Raw genomic sequence first — 18,658 nt, 5'->3', positions numbered from 1 at the left:
GTTCCGGCTCAATTTAACCCCTGTCCTTGCTTAGTGAGGTCAGCCCAAATTCGTAGTCCTCATTTCCTGCCAGCTTTCTAATAGAGGCATTCATATCCGAAAACAAATGAGGAAAACAACAACCCCGCGTTTTTACCACTTCCCCCACTTTAACTTTAAGTTGATTACATTGTTGACATATTTGATTTATTTTCTGTAGCATAAAACCACCACGAGGCACACATTGATATTTCATGGTGTTTTTGTGAGACACTTGATGGGACAATAATATTGAGCTTGCTTGGATGCCTTTGTCATTTTGTTCTGATGCTCTCTTTTAGCGAGTGAGAGAAACGTGTGCTGGTCTTCTTGACCATCGCTTGTAGCCATATGTACTTTTCCATATTTTAATAGTACATTTTAGCAAGACTGTCATAGTTTCCATGTATAATTTCCTATTTACGTGGAATGGGCCTCCCTCCATTGCCAGAGTAACAGTTTAGTTTGCTGCAAGATAGAATAGACTGCACTTCTTATGTACGAAAATACAATTTTCATTCAGAGACCATGTGTGTTTAACCCAGCATTTGTGGCACAGTTGTACACCGGCGTTATATTACCAAAAGCGGTTATCGTAGTTTTAAATGAAAAATAATGAATATTCTTTCATTCTTATCTGTCAGAATGTGTTGATTGATTCACATTATTTTTTCTTGACCTCTTTAAAACTTGACATGTGAATGTTGATTCGCAGTCGCTCTGGTGTTATTGAGAAGTTGGAGGCCCTGGAGCTTGAGAATGCAGAGAAAATGGAGGTGGAAGAGTCGGGCAGGAGTGGAGCCAGACAAGGCCGCAGTGAGCACAGACGTTTCCACAGAGAGGTATCGTACTTTGTGCGTGCGCTTGTAATGCTGCCAGCATTGTAATGTAATTTGAAATATGTATAGTCTTTTTTTTTTTTTTTTAATTTACACAGAATCCCATCAAGACGGAGATGTGCTCAGCATAAGACATGCTATGATTTCTTTTTCGTCAATCCTGTTATATTTTGCATCATCTTCCCATGTTTTTCCTCCCCCATTTTCTTCATACTGTCCTGTCTTTTTTGTTTGTGGTTCAAAGATCATCCGCATGTGCTGTATTCATTTCCAGTTTCCATTCTGTGGTGGGATTTCCCTGGTGACTGTGCTTCCTTTTCCCACCGTGCCTCCCCCCATGCTATGATACTGACTGTTTGATACTATCGAATAGGTTTCTCTTGTTCTGCCAGATGTTTTCCCCTCGTGCACCTTCTAGTGTGTGCAGACAACGATGCCGGGACTGCATGCTTACATCTGTGTTATTAATAGTAACAAACTCCGTTGAAGTCCCTCTTTCGTTTCAGTGGATATTTTCTGATGGATTTAGGATATCATTTAGACCAGTGGTCCCCATGCACCAGTCCACAAAATGAGTAATTGATTGACTTTTAAACAATTTATGGATTGAGCAGTTTTTTGCAAAAAATTACGAGACTCCCTTTTATATTGATCTCATTTATATATTTAATTGAATTATTTTTGTTTCGCACTGGAGAGGGTAGCTCTCTAATCTCGTGGCACACTTGAGTACAATGACAATAAAGGGATTTCTGATTCTGATTCTATATTACTTAGAATTACAGCAAATGCATTGTAAAATATGTTTTGAATGTACTGACCATACAATTAATGAAGGTTGCTCACTTGTGTATGTATGGTCCTTAGGGTCAAGGTCTGGATTTCCCCTCTTCCCTGCCGCCTCTTCGGAGAGCCAAGTCCCTTGACCGGCGGACTACAGATTCAGTCATGACAGTGAGTGATATCTCTTCCTGTTGCTTTTATAAACCATCCTTCCTAAAATATTTTTTCCCTCATCATACCATCTTTTGGAATGCTAGGTTAGGATAGAAGTAGGAATATTGATGTATATCATGTTGTTTGTTTAGTTTTGTTCTTTTGTCTGTGTCATTCTAGCATTTGGAAGACTGAATTGCCTGTTTTAAGTGCCTTGAAGCCTGTCACTATGATTGGTTGTTTTTTGTATTAAAAAAATCTTTGAGGTATTTTGTAAACTCACGCTCAAGGCGTCAGACATGCTGAATGTTGGCTCTCTCATTTCATAATGAATTATTACTATGCTGATGTCTGCATTGCCACCTCAATGTCACCAGCTTTCAGCATTGGTGTGATGCCCAAATGGATGTGTTGGCACACTGTGGGCGTATTCTTGCCGAAGTGCAGTATTTTTTCCCTTCTATTTAAGGAACACATTGTTGAGTTCACAAGTGGTGCCTAAATAGGCTGCTACTTTTAATGCTCTGTTTACACACTTTAGATTTGTATAGGATCCAGGTATGTGAAAGCTTGCGTATCGCAAACTATCAAATAGTTAAAACACTGAACACCAAGTGACACGTTTTTCTATGTTGACATGTAAGTGATTTGTTTTCAGTACAACAATTTAGGTTTCTAAAGGCCCACAGATTTTAACGTTAGGGGTCTTGTACATTTAGCGTTTAGCATGCTTTGAAGACGAAGGTGTCCAAACTATTTAGTATGACGATGTGGATTCCTGTAACTCACTACCAAGGAGTAAATTCTTGTTGTCAGCGGCCAAATATTTTGGGAGAAAAAGCAAGTAAAAACTGTATATAGTGCTTGGAACATGCTATCTAAATGAAAATATTGAGAATGACAGAGAAGAGAAAGTTTTGAACTCAGCTTTGATGGAACCTTGCTATCTGATTACCTGCAACTGAAATGTGCCAGTTAATCCTCGACGCCAGTGCGATTCTGTATGTCTGTGGTCTCTAGACAAAGCTGCTTCTGTTCGGCTAAAAGCCTTCGCTTACAGGATCAAAATGAGCTCCTGGCTTTGAACTGTTTTTCAAAAAGACTTTTTTGTTTTGAGACCGTATTGGTTGGGTAAAGGTGTTAGGTGATTTTGGTGGGGTCGCTACACAATCTCTTCACTAAATTTGTCCAATTTTGACAATTTTTCTTGAGATGACTTGGTTTTATTATTTCTATTTTTATAGTTTATTGCCTTTCTCCTCAAGACTAGTGTTGCTCTGATGTGATGGTATGAGGGTGTTACCAAGCCTCCACCTCTTCCTCTCCTCTTCAGGTTACATGTTCATTGTGCTGCTTCAGTTGCAGATTTTGCCTGCCGTGTATTTTCAGTGCCTTAATTGTGAGTGTGTGCGCTGTTGGCTGTTGTACGCGTGCGTGTGTGTTATTGTTTATTGCTTTTTTTTTATGCTCAGCGGAAAGCAGTGTTAAAGCTAGCACATACTTTTCCCACTGAAACATTTGTTCTTTTCTTGCTATTTCAAGCACAAAATGGGAAAATTACACAATGGGGCACATAAAAATCCAAGGACCCTTAAATGACAAACACAGTTCACAGGAAGTTGGTCAAACTTCATTTTGTGCATATTCTTTCTTTATGTTTTTTTCTTTAGAAAATTACGGAACTATAAACGATTCATTTCATGGTCAAATGATAACCGTAATTTTTTTTAAGTAACATTGTAACTTGGATAACAACTGTTGCACAAGTATGAAAAGAAAGATGCCAAACAAAATGTGTTCTCATCCTTAAAATATTTGAAATGCTGTGAACACATTGAGATACTTGAGCCCCTTACCCATTGTTTTCTTTCTTTTTTATCGGCTAGCTGTCCTTTGTCAGTTTGTACGCGTTCATGTGTGTGCGTCTATTAAGCTTGTTCACCGCATCTGCTTTCTGTGGTCACCGGGCACATCTTTGTTGTCTCCCACAGCAGTTTACTGCAATATCAAGCATTGGATTCTGTATCCTCAGGTGGATTCTCACAGAGCAAAAAACTAATGAGGTGGAAGTTGTACCTGACCAGTGGTCCGCTTGAGACCACGATCTAATCCGATTAGTTTGAACACGTCCAAACCATCGGTCATGTCAACTTCTCCCCCAAATGATGTGTGATTTGACTCAGCATGTGTCTTGCTGTCTGTTTTTTGTGCTGTTTTTATGTACATATTTGTATGGAAAGTGCACATTTTAAATTGGGTTTGTTTGTCAGTAGATTTTGATTAACTGTGTTTTTAATAATGTTCATGTACCTGCTAGAAACACTAAAAAAAAAAGAAAAAAAGTTGTCTATCGGTCTATAATTTTATACTGCAGTTGTGTAATATGTATTTTTTTCGATTGTAGCCAGATTTACTGAACTTCAAGAAAGGATGGATGGTGAAGCTGGATGAGCAAGGACAGGTAGTTGATTTGCACATTTTTATGCTCACTTAAGTGATGCATCCTTTAAAAGTATTGTTACGCCATTAAAAGCCCCGGATATGCAGTCAGTGTTTCACAATATCTCCACTTTAATATTGTATCTTAAACTGTTGGTTAATATATGTATATCCCTTTGTATTTGGCCACATCATCATGACTGCTCAATATTTATGTAGTTTTTCTCTATCTGCTGTAGTGGAAGAAATCCTGGTTTGTTCTGACAGATCACAGCCTCCGTTACTACAAAGATTCTATCGCAGAGGAGGTGACTTTCATGACTTTTTAAATTCATGCTTATTGAATTTGTTGTTACTTTGTTTTGATACGTCTGCTATTGATCCTCAAGGCATCTGACCTGGACGGTGAGATTGATCTGTCAACTTGCTACAATGTCACTGAATACCAGGCTCAACGAAATTATGGGTTTCAAATACAAGTAAGATATTTTTGTCAAGATTAAGCATGCCTTTTTATTCGTATACAGGAATGGCATTTATTGTGCGTTGCTATTGTAACCTTAGGCTTTGTTGAAAACTTTTATCGTGCCCTCCATAATTATTGGCACCCCTGCATGGTTAAGATGTTTGAAAAGCCTTAAAATAAGTACTGAAACTTACAGACATGGTTCACCAGACATACTAAAGATCATCCCATTGCCATCTAAATCCCCAGACCTCAACACCATTGAAATTGATGGTGTGAGCTAATGAGGAGAGGACCCAGGTCGCTGGATGATTTAGAGCAGGTGTGGGCAAACAACGGCCTGGGGGCCACATGCGGCCCATGAAACATTTTAATCCGGCCCTCTGAACTTGAAAAAAATTAAATGAATAAACCTTATTTATGTTTTATTTTCTAAATAGTGTGGCGTGTCAAAGACATACTTTTTGTTGTAATGCTTTTGTTCAATTTCATTTAAAATTAAATGTATTGTTTTTCTCCAATGAGGTAAGGTTACCAAAATACTCCATCTATCTGCTCCTGGTCCAGCCCCTCTGTCAAATTTTAGAACCCATTTTGGCCCACCCCTGATTTAGAGAGATTGTGCAAAAAGGAATGGTTGAAGAACATTCAGTATTCTCCCATCTTGTGAAACATTATAGATGAGGCACTGTTTTTTTTGGGGGGGGGCAAAAGGGGTAAAATCATTAACATCAGGGTTGCTAATAATTGGGGCACACATGATTTAATGTAAAATAATTATTTCTTAATGGAGTTTTTTTCTCCCCCACCCAATAAATACACTTTGATGAAATATCTTCTGTTAATATATATTTTTTAATTTGGGGTCCTCTACTACATAGACAAAATACTGAATTTATTAGAAGTTAAATAACACATCTTAACCATGGGTGCCAATAATTATGGAGGGCAGTGCATGTCTTGACAATTGACACGTGTAATTTTTATATTTATAAGTGTTTTTGCATATTTAGACTCAGGAGGGAGTTCACACACTTTCAGCTATGACAGCGGGTATTCGGAGAAATTGGATCCAGGCGGTTATGAAGAATGTCAGACCATCTACTGCGCCTGATGTAGCGAGGTGAGTGGAGTCCCATTTCTCTATTTTTAAAAACCTTTACATTTAATGTCTTCTGAGGCACACTGGGAGTGTTAGATTCTCTGAGCTCTTATTTACATTCTTATCTTTTCACTGTCCTTCAGCTCAACGGACGACCATGTTTCTTTTTCACCTCTGGAGGGCCTGGTCAGACCAGACGTGACTCAGGACTCTCCCTCCTCTGAAACCTCATCTGTGGAAAGAGAAGCCACTCAAGGCGTCATAAAGAGCCGAGCACGTGAGCGTAGGCGAGAGGGTCGATCGAAGACTTTTGACTGGGCTGAGTTTAGACCTATTGCCCAAGCCCTGGCTCAGCAACGGGCGCAAGAGGCAGAGAGCCTTCAGGCAGACCTAGGAGAACTTGAGCGTAGCCGGCGGAGGGAGGAGAGGCGAAAGAGGATGGAGCACTCATCGCTCAAAGAAACCGGGAGAACGGACGTTCTGAGTGGAGACAAAGTACCTGATTCATCAGGTTCTCAGTTCTTAGAGAGGCATCAGAAAGTAGAGGAGGTGATTGAGCAACATTGGCGACAGGTAGAGAAGACGCCAATACGGGAAGAGCGGAGGGTGCCCCTGCCTTTGACGGGTCCCGCCAGAGAGTCTGTGGAGTTTGAACACCTACTGGAAAATTACAAGCAAGGGGTACGTTTAGCCCTTATCGTGTTTTAGGTCATTTATTCTCAAATTGTCCACATTTTCCTATTGTTGACAATGTTACGTAAGTTAATAAATAAAAAGAATATGCATCATTTAAAATTTGCCACTGCCCAAATTTGCACCATTTAGCATATTTTCAAACATGCTAATATGCTGACATGTTTAAAATGAATTTCAGAGCATCTTAAGAAACTTAAGGATGAACATGACAGAGTGTTCAGAATCAATAGAATAAAATCATATGTATCAAATCAACACTGCTTATTTTTAGGAAAGTGCCACTTCCATATCAAAGATTTGCATTCTTTTTTGGGAATAAACAATGTAGACTGTATTGCTAATCCCATTTGCTCGAGTTTGACGGACAACCAAAAGCACATCATTAAGAATAAGAATGAGATGTCCTTTATTAGTCCCACAATGGGGAAATTTTCAATTAAAATTTTTTTTTTAAATTAAATTTAAAAAATTTGCCATGACATCCACTTGCCAGAGCCTGAGCAGCACTGCATTTTTGCGCAGAGTAGACATATGGGTAGTGTGCGAATTAGTTACACTGCATGTCCCTTATGTAATATGTTCCGAATAGGAAATTGGTACGCCTCTGTACTGTAGAAATAACAATATTAATAGAAATGCACTGTTCATCCTTGGTTTGCGACGAAGTTCCATTCTTAAAGCAGCAACGTACTATAACCTAAATTTGGATGCTGATCAAGACTCAGTGTAGACCTTCACCTGCGCTTATGCAATAGTGCCGTCAGAATGACGGTAAATATTTGTATATAACTATTCATATTGAAACACAGTAAGCACGGCGATAAGTTGTGATGGTCAAAAATGAAGCTTCATGAAGCACCTGTGATCATTTTTGACTCCTCTAGATAGCAGTCTTGTTTTAAAGATGCAGTGGTAATCAATTTCAATTGCACTAACCTTTGTCTTTAAACCAAGACCACCACCTAGAGGAGTACAAAATAGCACAAGTGCTTCAGGAAGCTTCGTTTTCCCATCACGGATGATAAGTGCTTTTCTATGTCACAAGTTGGAGCTATTTTATGCCGCTGTGCATAATTTCTCATTGTGCGCAATTAGCCACCATCACAAACCTGATAAAAAATCTGCGACCCGCCTCGGATTGCGTTGCAGCTGTTATATATGGTCATAAATGGCAATAGTACAACTCCGTCGATCATCTGACCAGCTGATTTCACTGGTACATTGAATGACATTTAGTATTTCGCATTTTGCTTCTCCAGATTGAAGAACTTAAAGTGCAATTGGAAGGCTGTCACCAGCAGCTGCTTGACTCCAACAAACACAAGCAGGAGCTTGAATTGCAGCTGAGAACAGCTCTTGAGAGAGAGCAGGACATACGAGCAGGTTACATATCTCCGGTGAGTTAATTTCAAGAGTGCAGTTGCATTCGAATTTTTGTTACCTTTTTATGGATTTTATATAGTCGTTGGTATTCTCTATTGTGTAACATCCTTTGCATGTCTTAATATGTAAAAAAACATTAAACAAAAGGGCAACCGATGTGTGCCTTTGCATGAGTTCATTGCATGTTGGAAAAAAAAACAAAAGAAAACATTGAGATCTAATTATTACATTGGCTTTTACCTGTTAATCTCTTCTCTGTTTCATACTGTAGGCCTGTACTACCAAATAATTGAACTCATGCGATCATCAGTACATAAACCTTGTGGAATTGTCACTGTTAAGTTTGCTTTTTCTCGTCAAACTTGGGGAGCTCGGGAGTCTATTGAAACTGACAGTAAATAAATGATAAATCATGACTCAGTAGCATCAGGAACTTTATTATTGCGCTGGAGTTATAAACGCATTGCCGGGCTATTCGATTTAACTTATGTCAATGTGTATGAATAACATCTTGGCTGTTTCTGATTACGTGCATGGATATAAAACTGTCATCGTCTATTAACTGCATAAATCCTTTTGCAAATATTGCCGGCATGGTTATGCAAAGATTCATTTGATTCTTATTCTTGTGTTTGTGCGCGTGTGCCCGGGTGTGCGTGCGTGTTAATGAATGAGTGTTGCCAGAGCAAGGCTGGTTTATTTAGTTTTATCTATATCATGGTTGAGTTCTAGTCTTATGCTACTGTGGTGCAATGTAGTTGAAAGTTTAGGGAGTTTTGGGTGAAACCTTGAGGGTATTCTTCAAAGTACTGCTTTGGTTTAAGGAGCTGGACCGGAATACGGTGTTGAAAAAGTCTTGGTTCATGCCTTTCATCTTTCATCATTTAGTAAACCATCCAACTAAAGAAAACTAATATTGCATTACTTACCACATGGAAATAACCTTTAACTATTTCCTAAGCATGTTTTTGTAACTAACACCTGCCGTCAAATCTTCTTTGATTTCCTTTTGCATAATTAAAATAAAAAATTGTATGTGCCTTGAATTTTTACATTATTCAAATTTTGATGTGCAAGTTAATGATGGGATTCTAATAGTTAATGACTCATTTTAATAGAAATGAGAGACCATAATTGAACAGCTGATTAATTATCAAAATCTTTGTGTGTCCCCTGCTGTGTGTTAACCAACTGTTTGGTCCCCTTTTCCAAGCTGGAACACCATTTGAGTCTGGAGGCTGATGTGACGCCCCAGATGAAGAGGCCAGAACTGGTTAGTCCCCAAGCACAAAGTTTAACAAAGAAGTACCAGGAGACCAAAGAACTCCTGCAGCTGCAAGAGTTGAAAAAGCGCAATATGCAGGCACAGCTTGGCCTTTCACTTTCTCACCACCCTCTTAAGGAAGCTAATTTTTCTGAACCCCCCAAAATACCCATTCTGGAAGTCACTATGCCTGAACCTGTCCAGCAAACAGTTTCCCTTTTACTCCTGGATAGTACAGAAGCTGTTCAAGAACTTATTGACCTAACAGCTGGCAAATATCTAACTGTGAAGGAGCTGACAAAGCTGCTGAAATGCCACACGTTTAATCAGGAAACACAGAAACAACCATTTCAGAAGGTATTGGAGACCTGGAAATGCCAACAGGAGATTGAAAATGAGATGATTAGAAGGAGTTTGGCCCAAGCAGGAGAAACCATCCGGGAATATGAGTCCCGTCTTTTAAACATGGAGGATTTGTTTCAGAAGCAAAGTATTAAAAGCCCCTTTGCTCCTCTTTCAAGAATTGATAATCATTCTGAGACAAAACAGCAGACTATCAGAATGCTTACTCAAAGGATAGAGATTTTAACAAGTGAAAATTGCGCGTTGAAACAAAACTGCCAAGAGATAGTGAACCAGCTGACTGAGGCAGACAGAGAAATAGACAGACTGAAAGTTGAGCTTCTCAGCCGTCAGTGTGTCAAGCAGCATCATCTTGTTCTGGAAGAGATGAAAAGACTAAAGGCTGACCTGGCCGAAAGCCAGGCTAATGCCATTGACAGGGAGTATTTTGAGAGAGAGCTGAATGAGAAATCGCTGAGGCTCCATGAAGCTCTGGTTACAATCGAGGAGCTTGGCAACACCCTCAAGGAGACCGAGAAGAAATTGCAGTTGAGAGAAGCCACGTTGAAAGGCCTGGGATTCCGGGCAGATTATGAGGATGAGGCACTCCACCTGGAGCAGGAGCAGCTTAAAGACCTACTTGAAGCCAAACAGGCAAAGTTATTCGACACTGAGGCGGCCCTCCATACGACGCAACAACACTGTATTGAACTTGAATCCAGCAACCGTGAATTAATGGCGCTGCAGCAGAAATCAGAGGAAGTCAATAAAGAGAAGCTTAGAGAAGCAGAAAATCAAATATTAATGCTACGAGAGAAGTTAGAAATGAGGAATGGAGGTGAAAAGTTAGTAGATTCTAGTGACAGTGTTCAGGAAGGAGAAAAGCATGTTCATAAAGGTATTTTAAAGCAAGTTTTAAATGAGGTTGAGAAGAGGTCAGAGGCAGCTAATCAGGTTTTAGACATGTTGCCAAAAAGAGATGTCGATGTTGAGAAAATGCTGCATAATTTAAAAAGCACTTTATGTGTAAACAAATTCCTTACTTCTCTAAAAGAAGGCGTTTTTTGTGTCAGTCAAAAAGACATGAGGTTGGTTTTAGAGGCAGAATTCTTGAGCCAGATTCTGAGCGCCACTGAAATAAAACCAGAAGTAAATCATCTTGACTATGAAAGCAGTTCAGCACACGAGATTGCTCACAAGTGCTTGAAGGTTCTGATAAGTCAGATTCACGCAGATGCTGAGCGGGAGAGAATGGCCGAGTCAGATTTCTCCTTGATGTATAACTGGCTTGATGTTGAAACAAACAACCTTATTCTTCAGGAATTAACTGAAACCTTAAAGGCAAAGGCAATCTGTTTGAACAAAATTGCTTTGAAGGTTCAGTTGGCCGACGATGACGACTTTGTGACTTCAGCTCTCGCTGGCTTTGCGTTTGGTCTAAAACGGAGGCAGTCTTGTGAATATCTGCTTGATGCACTTCAAGATGCTTGTATGTCATATGTGATTATTAGGCTGGGGGTGCAGCATGAAAAAGAGCTCATGAAAAAGCAGTTCAAACTTGACGGATTTGAGTGTCCAAACTGCCCGGATTTGAGAAAGGTTGCTGAAGAGCTGCAGACACAACTGGTTGATCTTCTTAGTCAGTCGTGTGACGCATCCGTAAAAAACATGTCAGGGGCAGAGACTTCCATCCACATAGGAGGGGAGCCCATTTGCTCAGGTGATAAAACCTGTGACATGACACCTCAAGACATGATAGCTAGGCATGAGAAGGAGCTGTGGGATGTTAAAGACAACTATAAGCAGGAAGCTGACAGACTGCGGAAAGAAATTGCGAAAGCCGGTGAAACTCTACGCCTGCGCTCAGAAGAGAATGCCAGAGAGATTGATTCACTGACAAACTGTATCGAGGACCTCAAGAAGAAGCACGAGTTGGAACGGATGAACCTCATCGAGAGGTTTGACCAAGAAATGGAGGAGCTCAAGAGTATGATTGCCCCTTCAAAGGCAAGCAAGGCGACTTCAGCCGAGGAAGGTCAGTCACATGACACCCATGGCCGGACGTCCCATCTGAAAGAGTGCATCCAGGAGCTGCTGACGCAAGTTTCAGTTATGACCGAAGAGATGAGACGTCGCGAAGGACAGGGCGAGATATCCACTCTACGGCTGAAATACGAGAAAGACCTGGGAAATTTAAAGGTGGAAGTGTTCGTTGTCCTAACCGCTCGCCATCTGTGATGCCTTGTGTTCCTTTGTGGCATTCCCAGATCCACTTCCTCTCCCAATCCCCCCGTCTCCGCCCCCCCCCCCCCCCCCCCCCAACCTCGTGCATTCTTCACTTGGCCTTCTATTAACTAGTTTCCTTCTGTGTTGCATGAACTTTAACATTCAATGAGTTTATTCTGTCATTGGTACTGCTTTTTATTAACTCATGAGATGATTCATCAATATAGAATGAAGCAAATGGTTTTCCATTCTCTTGGTAGATTTGTTGACCTACCATGGCTATAAAATGAGAAAAATCCTTTCACAATTTTTTGATGATTTATATATCCTAATCCAGATTATATATTATACTACATTATATCCTGCACAACGCAATTGAAAAATATTCTAAAGGGAAAATTGAAAGTAATGTTTGCACAAGTGCGCACACCCTCTGATGAATGGTGATGACGGTTACTTTCTGGACACAGCCACGTTTCCAGTTGTAAGAGGGTGTGCAACTTGTGCAACCACATTATTTAGTTAACATTTCATCTCTATAAAATTATTTTTCAGTTGACTTGTATGGATTATAGCTGACATTCATGGTGTAGAGATAGTAGAGCTAGACCGATATGTTTTTTATATTTTTTTCAGGCCTGATACTGATAATTAGTAGTCTAGGGGTCCAGTAACCGATATTTGGACCTGACTAATTTTTTAGCAAAAAGGAGAATATTGACGTAAAAAACAAAATAAAAAATGTTAACTCTTAACTTTGTTGTAACGTCTCGGAAGCAAATGTTAATTGAACAGATTTTCTGATTTATTTATTTTTTTCCCCCACAATCTACAGTATGCCAAAAGCAGCTGAAATACTAGTAAAAAGATAAATGTGTAATAGAAATGTACAAGTCACTACTTTTAGCAGATGTCATCACTGGATTCTCATTTGTAAACCACAAATAAAAATAAAAACCTCTGTAGTTTGGCAGCGCATAAAATACGTGTGACATTTTCTGAATTAGGTTGCATAAGTGTTTTTCCTCTATAACAAAAACATGACAATGTCATAATTTTTACTTTTATCAACAGTAACGATGATTTAGTTCACATAAGAGCTCTGCATATAGCCTTTAGCTCACAACACCAAAACTAGAGTGAATCCTTTATATTTATGTGGAGTATTGGTTTCCGTCTTTATATTGTCAAATGACGTGTTCTTTGTTAATCGCACTGCTTGCGCGGTTTTGGAACCGTATTTTTATGATTAGAATTTGGATTTGGTCAAGTTAAAGTTTGTGTTGGAGTTGAAGTTAGTCCGTTTATAACTTGCCCAATTTAAGTGCTCTGAAGTGTCTGAATAGTGAGTTCATGCCCACGCTATGACAGAGAATGTATTTACTTACACGATGCAGTCTGACATGCTTCTAAATAAAGCCTGAGCTTTTTCTGATGTCAGAGCAGGAAGTTTATGTTTGCTCTCGGGGAGGATTTTCAGCTTCTCACAGTAGGTTCCTGGAGCTGAGCTCCCAGGAGATTTTATCCCTGTAAAAACAGACCAAACCGCCGTTTCCCCTCTGCGGGCTGCAGTTAGATTGAGGCATGGAGAATAGACGTGCAGCCATCGACTGAGCTCACAGATTAGCGTCAGTGAATAGAGTAGCGGAAGCACTTCATGTGTTTGGTTGGGCTTGTTGAAGCTTGCGCTGTGACTGACTGCTGTGCAGTGCTTGTCAGTGTGTGAATGACGTTTGGGCCATACCAAAAAAAAAAAAAATGCTATCTCATAAGGAAAATCAGACGCTGAACATATTTGTTGATACACAAATGACAGCATCCACTTTGTTAAACCCTCTTTCATGTCTATGCATTTTCTTCATTGTCATTTCATTGTGTATCCTGTTTTTCCTCTTAACCCTTTTGTGCTCAGTCAGGCTCAACTTGCTCATGGCTAACACGCAGTAGCTTGCAAGTTCTAATTAACGGGCCATCTACGTAGGTCCTTGTGTGCCGAGAGGTTTTTCCAGCTCGGCTAAGATCCGGAGAACCTCGTTGGACCTTGTAGAGCTGAGCCATTCTGCACACTCACTGTCCTTGTATTGTCCTGCCACAGGCAACTTGTGAAAGAGGCTTTGCCGCAATGGAAGAGTCTCATCAGAAGGTGATCGATGAGCTCCACAGGAAACACCAGAGAGAGCTGGAGAACCTGCATGAGGAAAAGGAAAGACTTCTGGCAGAAGAAACTGCAGCCACCATTTCTGGTAAGTCTTAAAAAAAAAATGCAAAAGTGAAGGGAGTCAGGTCGCAGTTGTTCTTTATTTGACCAACTTTTCTGTTGCTCTTAGCAATTGAAGCGATGAAAAATGCTCACCGGAATGAGCTGGAGAAAGAGCTGGATAAGGCTCGTAAGGCCAACAGCAACGCAGAGAATGCAGACATGGAGGAGATCCGCAGACAGCATGAGTAAGTTTCCTGCAACTTTGCAATGTTTGACAAAAGCATCATGATCATAATGGAGGTTGCCAGGTCGGGGCTTGAAACGAAGACCGATTTGGGCGCCCAGGCAACCTTATTTCTTAATGGTATAATTAGGGAGAAAATTGGAGGTTGCACCTGTTCAACTATCCTTGTGAGCGGTGGGGGGGAGAGGTCTCCGTGAATCTGAAAACCTCCATTTGGTTCAACTAAAACACACACAAGGCTCATTGTGGTCGGAACCGATCATAGAATGTGTAGGCCATATTGACATTAAGACATTAGTTATTCAACTTCTGTGCCAAGTGTTTAATATTTGCGTAAGTACAATTTTTGTAAACAGAACCTGAATACTGTATTATTTATAGTTTTTATTTATTAGTGTTTATTGTGATAGATCTGTTGAGGGGCTGTGGGGGATATTATTCTGGAAGCTTTATTTTTACCTACACCCATCAAAGTGGACATAGCTGTGGATGAAAAATAATTGACAACTTCTTTAATGTTAAGTATGTACCCAGAAGTCCGTCATTGTCAGTTGTCATTGTCACTGTTATTAAAAAAAAAGGTTTACAAGGGTAGTAGTGATGGACAAAAGAGGGTTCATGAAGCACAGTTCATTTTTCGCTTGTCGAGATGCCACTCTTGGTTTTAAGATACAGTGGAAATTGTATGAATTTCTGTTGCACGAGCCTTTAACTTTAAACCAAGAGCACCATCTAGAGGAGTACAAAATATCACAAGTGCTTCATGAAGCTTGGTTTTACCATCACTAGGTAATAGTACTTTTTCATTTAGAAATCCTTTACAAAAAATATAAATTATTGTACTATTACTCGTCTACCTCCTGCTTCCCACCCCCAAAATGTTTTTGTCCACCCCAAAAAAAAAAAGACCTATTTATATTTTGTTTGGGTGTGCCTAACATTTGTGCTGTTGCACTAAAGAAAAAAAAATGGTGCTCCAGTGCAAAAAGTTTGTTTAGACCCTTGCAGGCTGAATACATTGGCTATGTCTTGTTGTTTTTGTTGTAATTGTCAACTGCCTTTGGAGGATTTAGGATTTAGTTGTTAACTTTTGACGTAATAAGAACTTTGGCTGTATGTAATGTCTGTCCTCTCACTCTGGTATTGTTTTGTGCTGCAGGGAGGAACTGTCTTCCTTCCAGCGAGAAATCGAGGTGTTGTCGGAGCAGTATTCCCAAAAGTGCCTAGAAAACGCCCATTTGGCCCAGGCGCTGGAGGCAGAGAGGCAGGCCCTCAGGCAGTGTCAGAGGGAGAACCAGGAGCTCAACGCTCACAACCAGGTACCGATAAAACATTCCGACATGTTTTCATTCACAAATATTCGTAATGGTAGACAGTGCTCGCTTCTACGCCTAAGCTGGTTTTCTGTGGTGTTTTCAGGAACTTAACAATCGTCTGGCAGCAGAGATCACCAAGATGCGTTCAATGACGTCTGAGGATGGCGTAGGAGACACAAATACAATACAGGGGAAAGAGCTCTACGAGTTGGAAGTACGGTTCTGATGATGCCACAATGCAGAAAAAAAAACTATTTTTCTCCACACTTTTTATGCATACAATATGAGAATGTAATTTACTTGAGTAAATTTTGGATAAAGTCTTTTTTTTTTAAATTATCTGTGTTTTCCAGGTAATGCTGAGAGTGAAGGAATCTGAGGTCCAATACTTAAAGCAGGAAATCAACTCTTTGAAAGATGAACTCCAATCTGCACAGAGAGTATGTCTTTCTTTTCAGAAACCTTGTCCCTTAACGGTCTTTGTCAGAGCCACTCGTTTGACCTTCCCAACGTTGTTTTCATAGGACAAAAAATATGCCACAGATAAGTACAAAGACATTTACACAGAGCTGAGCATCGTCAAGGCCAAAGCCGAGCGGGATCTGGGCCGGCTCAGAGAGCAACTGCAGCTGGCTCACGAGGCGCTTGGTGAACCATCGCTGGAGGAAGTGGACCGAGGAGGAGGCTATGGTAGACAGAAACAGAGGAAATTTCAGAGATTTACTTAGAGGGCCTCATGCTGCAACATACTTTAAAGAGCTTTTTATTCATAGCATCTATTAATAGCGATGGGAAAATGAAGCTTCATGAAGCACTTGTGATATTTTGTACTCCTCTAGATGCTGCTCTTGGTTTAAGGATAAAGGCTTGTGCAAGACAAATTCATAACATTTCCACAGAATTTTTAAACCAATAGTGCCATCTAGAGGAGTGAAAAAAAATCACAAGTGCTTCATGAAGCTTCATTTGGCCATAGCGACAGGGCTGTCTTTTCCAATAAGAAAATAAGAACTTGGCTATGTCTGGTTTCTTAATGTAGTAGGTCATTACGAGCAAATTGTTGCAGTCGATACTGGATAGTCAACGGTAAAACTGAAAATCGTATGTTTACTTTATTACATGTCTCATCAGCAAATATTTCTCTCATTTTCCCTCCCAGATATCATGAAGTCCAAAAGCAATCCTGACATTCTTAAGATGGCAGCTGCAGCAGCCAAACGTTCAGAACGCACCATGAGGTCAAAGGTGGGTTTCTTGTAAATGCTGAAGTCTGTTTCTCATCCCGTAACTGTGTTGAGGATTTCTAAGGAAGTGACTCTCCCACCTATTGTGTTGCACAAAAAAGAATTGAGGTGGGTGATTCGAGCGAAGCAGCAGCACTCAGTGTTCTACTGCCATCTGCTGGCCAGAGTGGCCGCATGCAATTTGCGACAGCATACCCTTCTTGGCCCTGCCATACTCTTTATACTCTTGGTGTGACTCCATTAAAAAAAAAAACATGTGGTACCCGGTTAACATCGAAGCAGCCTAACGAAGCAGCCTAACGCACACTCACTGGTTCTGTTTTCCCCCTTCTGTCCCCAGTCTGTGAGTCGTGACATGCCCTGGGACAGTTAGTGTTGCTGAGGACTCGTAGGCCTCCCTCCCTTCTCCTTTAGGTACGCCGTGCGTTTTGAGTCAATCCTCTCGTCGTCCACCTTTAAAGCACCAGAGAGATCCAAGTCACCCCTGCACATCCACTGCACAAATTATCACTGCACAGATGCATGGTGGTGAAGGGCACTGTTGTCGAGGACTGAATGTATTTCTGTTTGTCTGCCGACAACCATGTGTAATGTTGGTGTAATGACGCCCTAGCACGTGCCAGGTGTGTGAGTTTGGTGTGGGAAAATGTGCACTGCATCTTTGAATGTGAGTCCTGTTTAAGTAACTTTAAAGGCTTAGGTTTCTCCAAAGATTTTGGCAACCTCCATCTTATACAAGCTCTACTGTACTTTACAGGGGGGAATCTTTCCATTAACCTGGCAAAGAGGTTTGGTCAAAATACTTTATATATTCAATATTAACATCCGCTGTTCTTTCAATCCCAACAGAGTCTAAAGGAAGGACTGACACCTGAGCAAAGACTCCACCTGTTTGAAAATAAGGACACTAAGGAGTTCTGAATGTCACCTCCCGCTACCTTGCTGCATGCTTAAGTCTTATTTTAGCTCTGTAATGGCTTCTTTTGTAACACAACACACACTGGTCACAAAACAAACATTTATTATTAAAGGACACATGGTATGAAGTTCGCATTTCATGTTTAGAATTTGCATTCCATGCACTTCAGTTAACTGTGACAATTTTTTTTGTATTTTTTTTTCCTGTCAATGTCTTACTGTAAATATTGTTTTTAATTGAGCATCTGCCACGCGTACACTAAAACTATGACTGTGTAAGCTACTGTTTTAACTCCTAGACTGTTGCGAGCCAAGAATGTGACGTCCAAACGGCCCAGCATTTTCGGCGACTAATACATGCATAAAACGTAGGAAAGGTTCTTGCATTCAGGTTGCTCTGTCGGGATCCCAGCATAGATGGAAATAAGTTCAGATTTGCATTATCAAACAGCAATCGACTATGTTGCGCCATCGCCTGACTTCCAAGTAACATCATAGATGTTCTCTACCATCCTTGGATTGATCCCCAGGGAAAGACTGCAGTTGAATGCACATGGATGAGGTTCTCTGATTATTATTTATATGTATTAAATTTTATATAGTTTTGTTTTCTCACTGCAATCATTGTTCCAACTGTTTAGAAGTTGGTTGTGTTTGTAGTTTTGTTCAGTGACAGTCTGTATTTATTTAAATTGTTGGGATTTTTCGTTCACATTCCACTTCCTCTGTATTCTTAATTTTGTAAATACAAACCATATACACATATTCACCAACTGATTACAGGTTTATTAGCAATAAATATTTTTGCACCCTTTGTGGCTGTTTTGTAGTTTTATGTTCTTTTTTCTTAGATCCGTTTTCGTACCAGGTCAAATGTTATATCAATGTTGTTACACACTTATGGTTAGCAGTGCTTTAACTTTTACAAACTTTGTATGCAGTACTCCTTGTCTTATGATGTAATTTCGTCACAAATGTGTTGAATTAAGCGGATCCAAACAATTGAAAGAAATAGACAAATAGAG

General features: G+C 40.1%; 1 protein-coding gene across 2 annotated transcripts in view; it reads left to right on the top strand.

The window, feature by feature from the left end:
- The window catches only part of mpripb (myosin phosphatase Rho interacting protein b), a 32,531-nt gene extending 14,084 nt beyond the window's left edge, over window positions 1-18,447 (top strand). The window contains exons 8-24 of one of the 2 annotated variants that reach the window (XM_088283914.1): window positions 734-860; window positions 1,725-1,811; window positions 4,198-4,254; window positions 4,472-4,540; window positions 4,622-4,711; window positions 5,712-5,821; window positions 5,944-6,481; window positions 7,756-7,893; window positions 9,093-9,152; window positions 13,807-13,954; window positions 14,039-14,156; window positions 15,315-15,474; window positions 15,575-15,685; window positions 15,825-15,911; window positions 15,996-16,161; window positions 16,631-16,716; window positions 17,565-18,447. In XM_088283914.1, coding sequence (XP_088140040.1) covers window positions 734-860; window positions 1,725-1,811; window positions 4,198-4,254; window positions 4,472-4,540; window positions 4,622-4,711; window positions 5,712-5,821; window positions 5,944-6,481; window positions 7,756-7,893; window positions 9,093-9,152; window positions 13,807-13,954; window positions 14,039-14,156; window positions 15,315-15,474; window positions 15,575-15,685; window positions 15,825-15,911; window positions 15,996-16,161; window positions 16,631-16,716; window positions 17,565-17,636 — 2,224 coding nt within the window. In that variant the 3' untranslated portion in view covers window positions 17,637-18,447. Of the gene's footprint in view, window positions 1-733; window positions 861-1,724; window positions 1,812-4,197; window positions 4,255-4,471; window positions 4,541-4,621; window positions 4,712-5,711; window positions 5,822-5,943; window positions 6,482-7,755; window positions 7,894-9,092; window positions 11,685-13,806; window positions 13,955-14,038; window positions 14,157-15,314; window positions 15,475-15,574; window positions 15,686-15,824; window positions 15,912-15,995; window positions 16,162-16,630; window positions 16,717-17,564 lie in introns of both variants that reach the window. The other variant, XM_088283913.1, reaches the window with a different exon arrangement.
- Window positions 18,448-18,658: the final 211 nt, after the last annotated feature.

The sequence above is a fragment of the Idiotropiscis lumnitzeri genome, chromosome 20, assembly GCF_059441095.1.
Source record: "Idiotropiscis lumnitzeri isolate Australia: NSW breed Sydney's pygmy pipehorse chromosome 20, RoL_Ilum_1.0, whole genome shotgun sequence".
NCBI classification, from domain to species: Eukaryota; Metazoa; Chordata; class Actinopteri; order Syngnathiformes; family Syngnathidae; genus Idiotropiscis; species Idiotropiscis lumnitzeri.
This window is presented reverse-complemented; position numbering and strand designations above follow the sequence as displayed.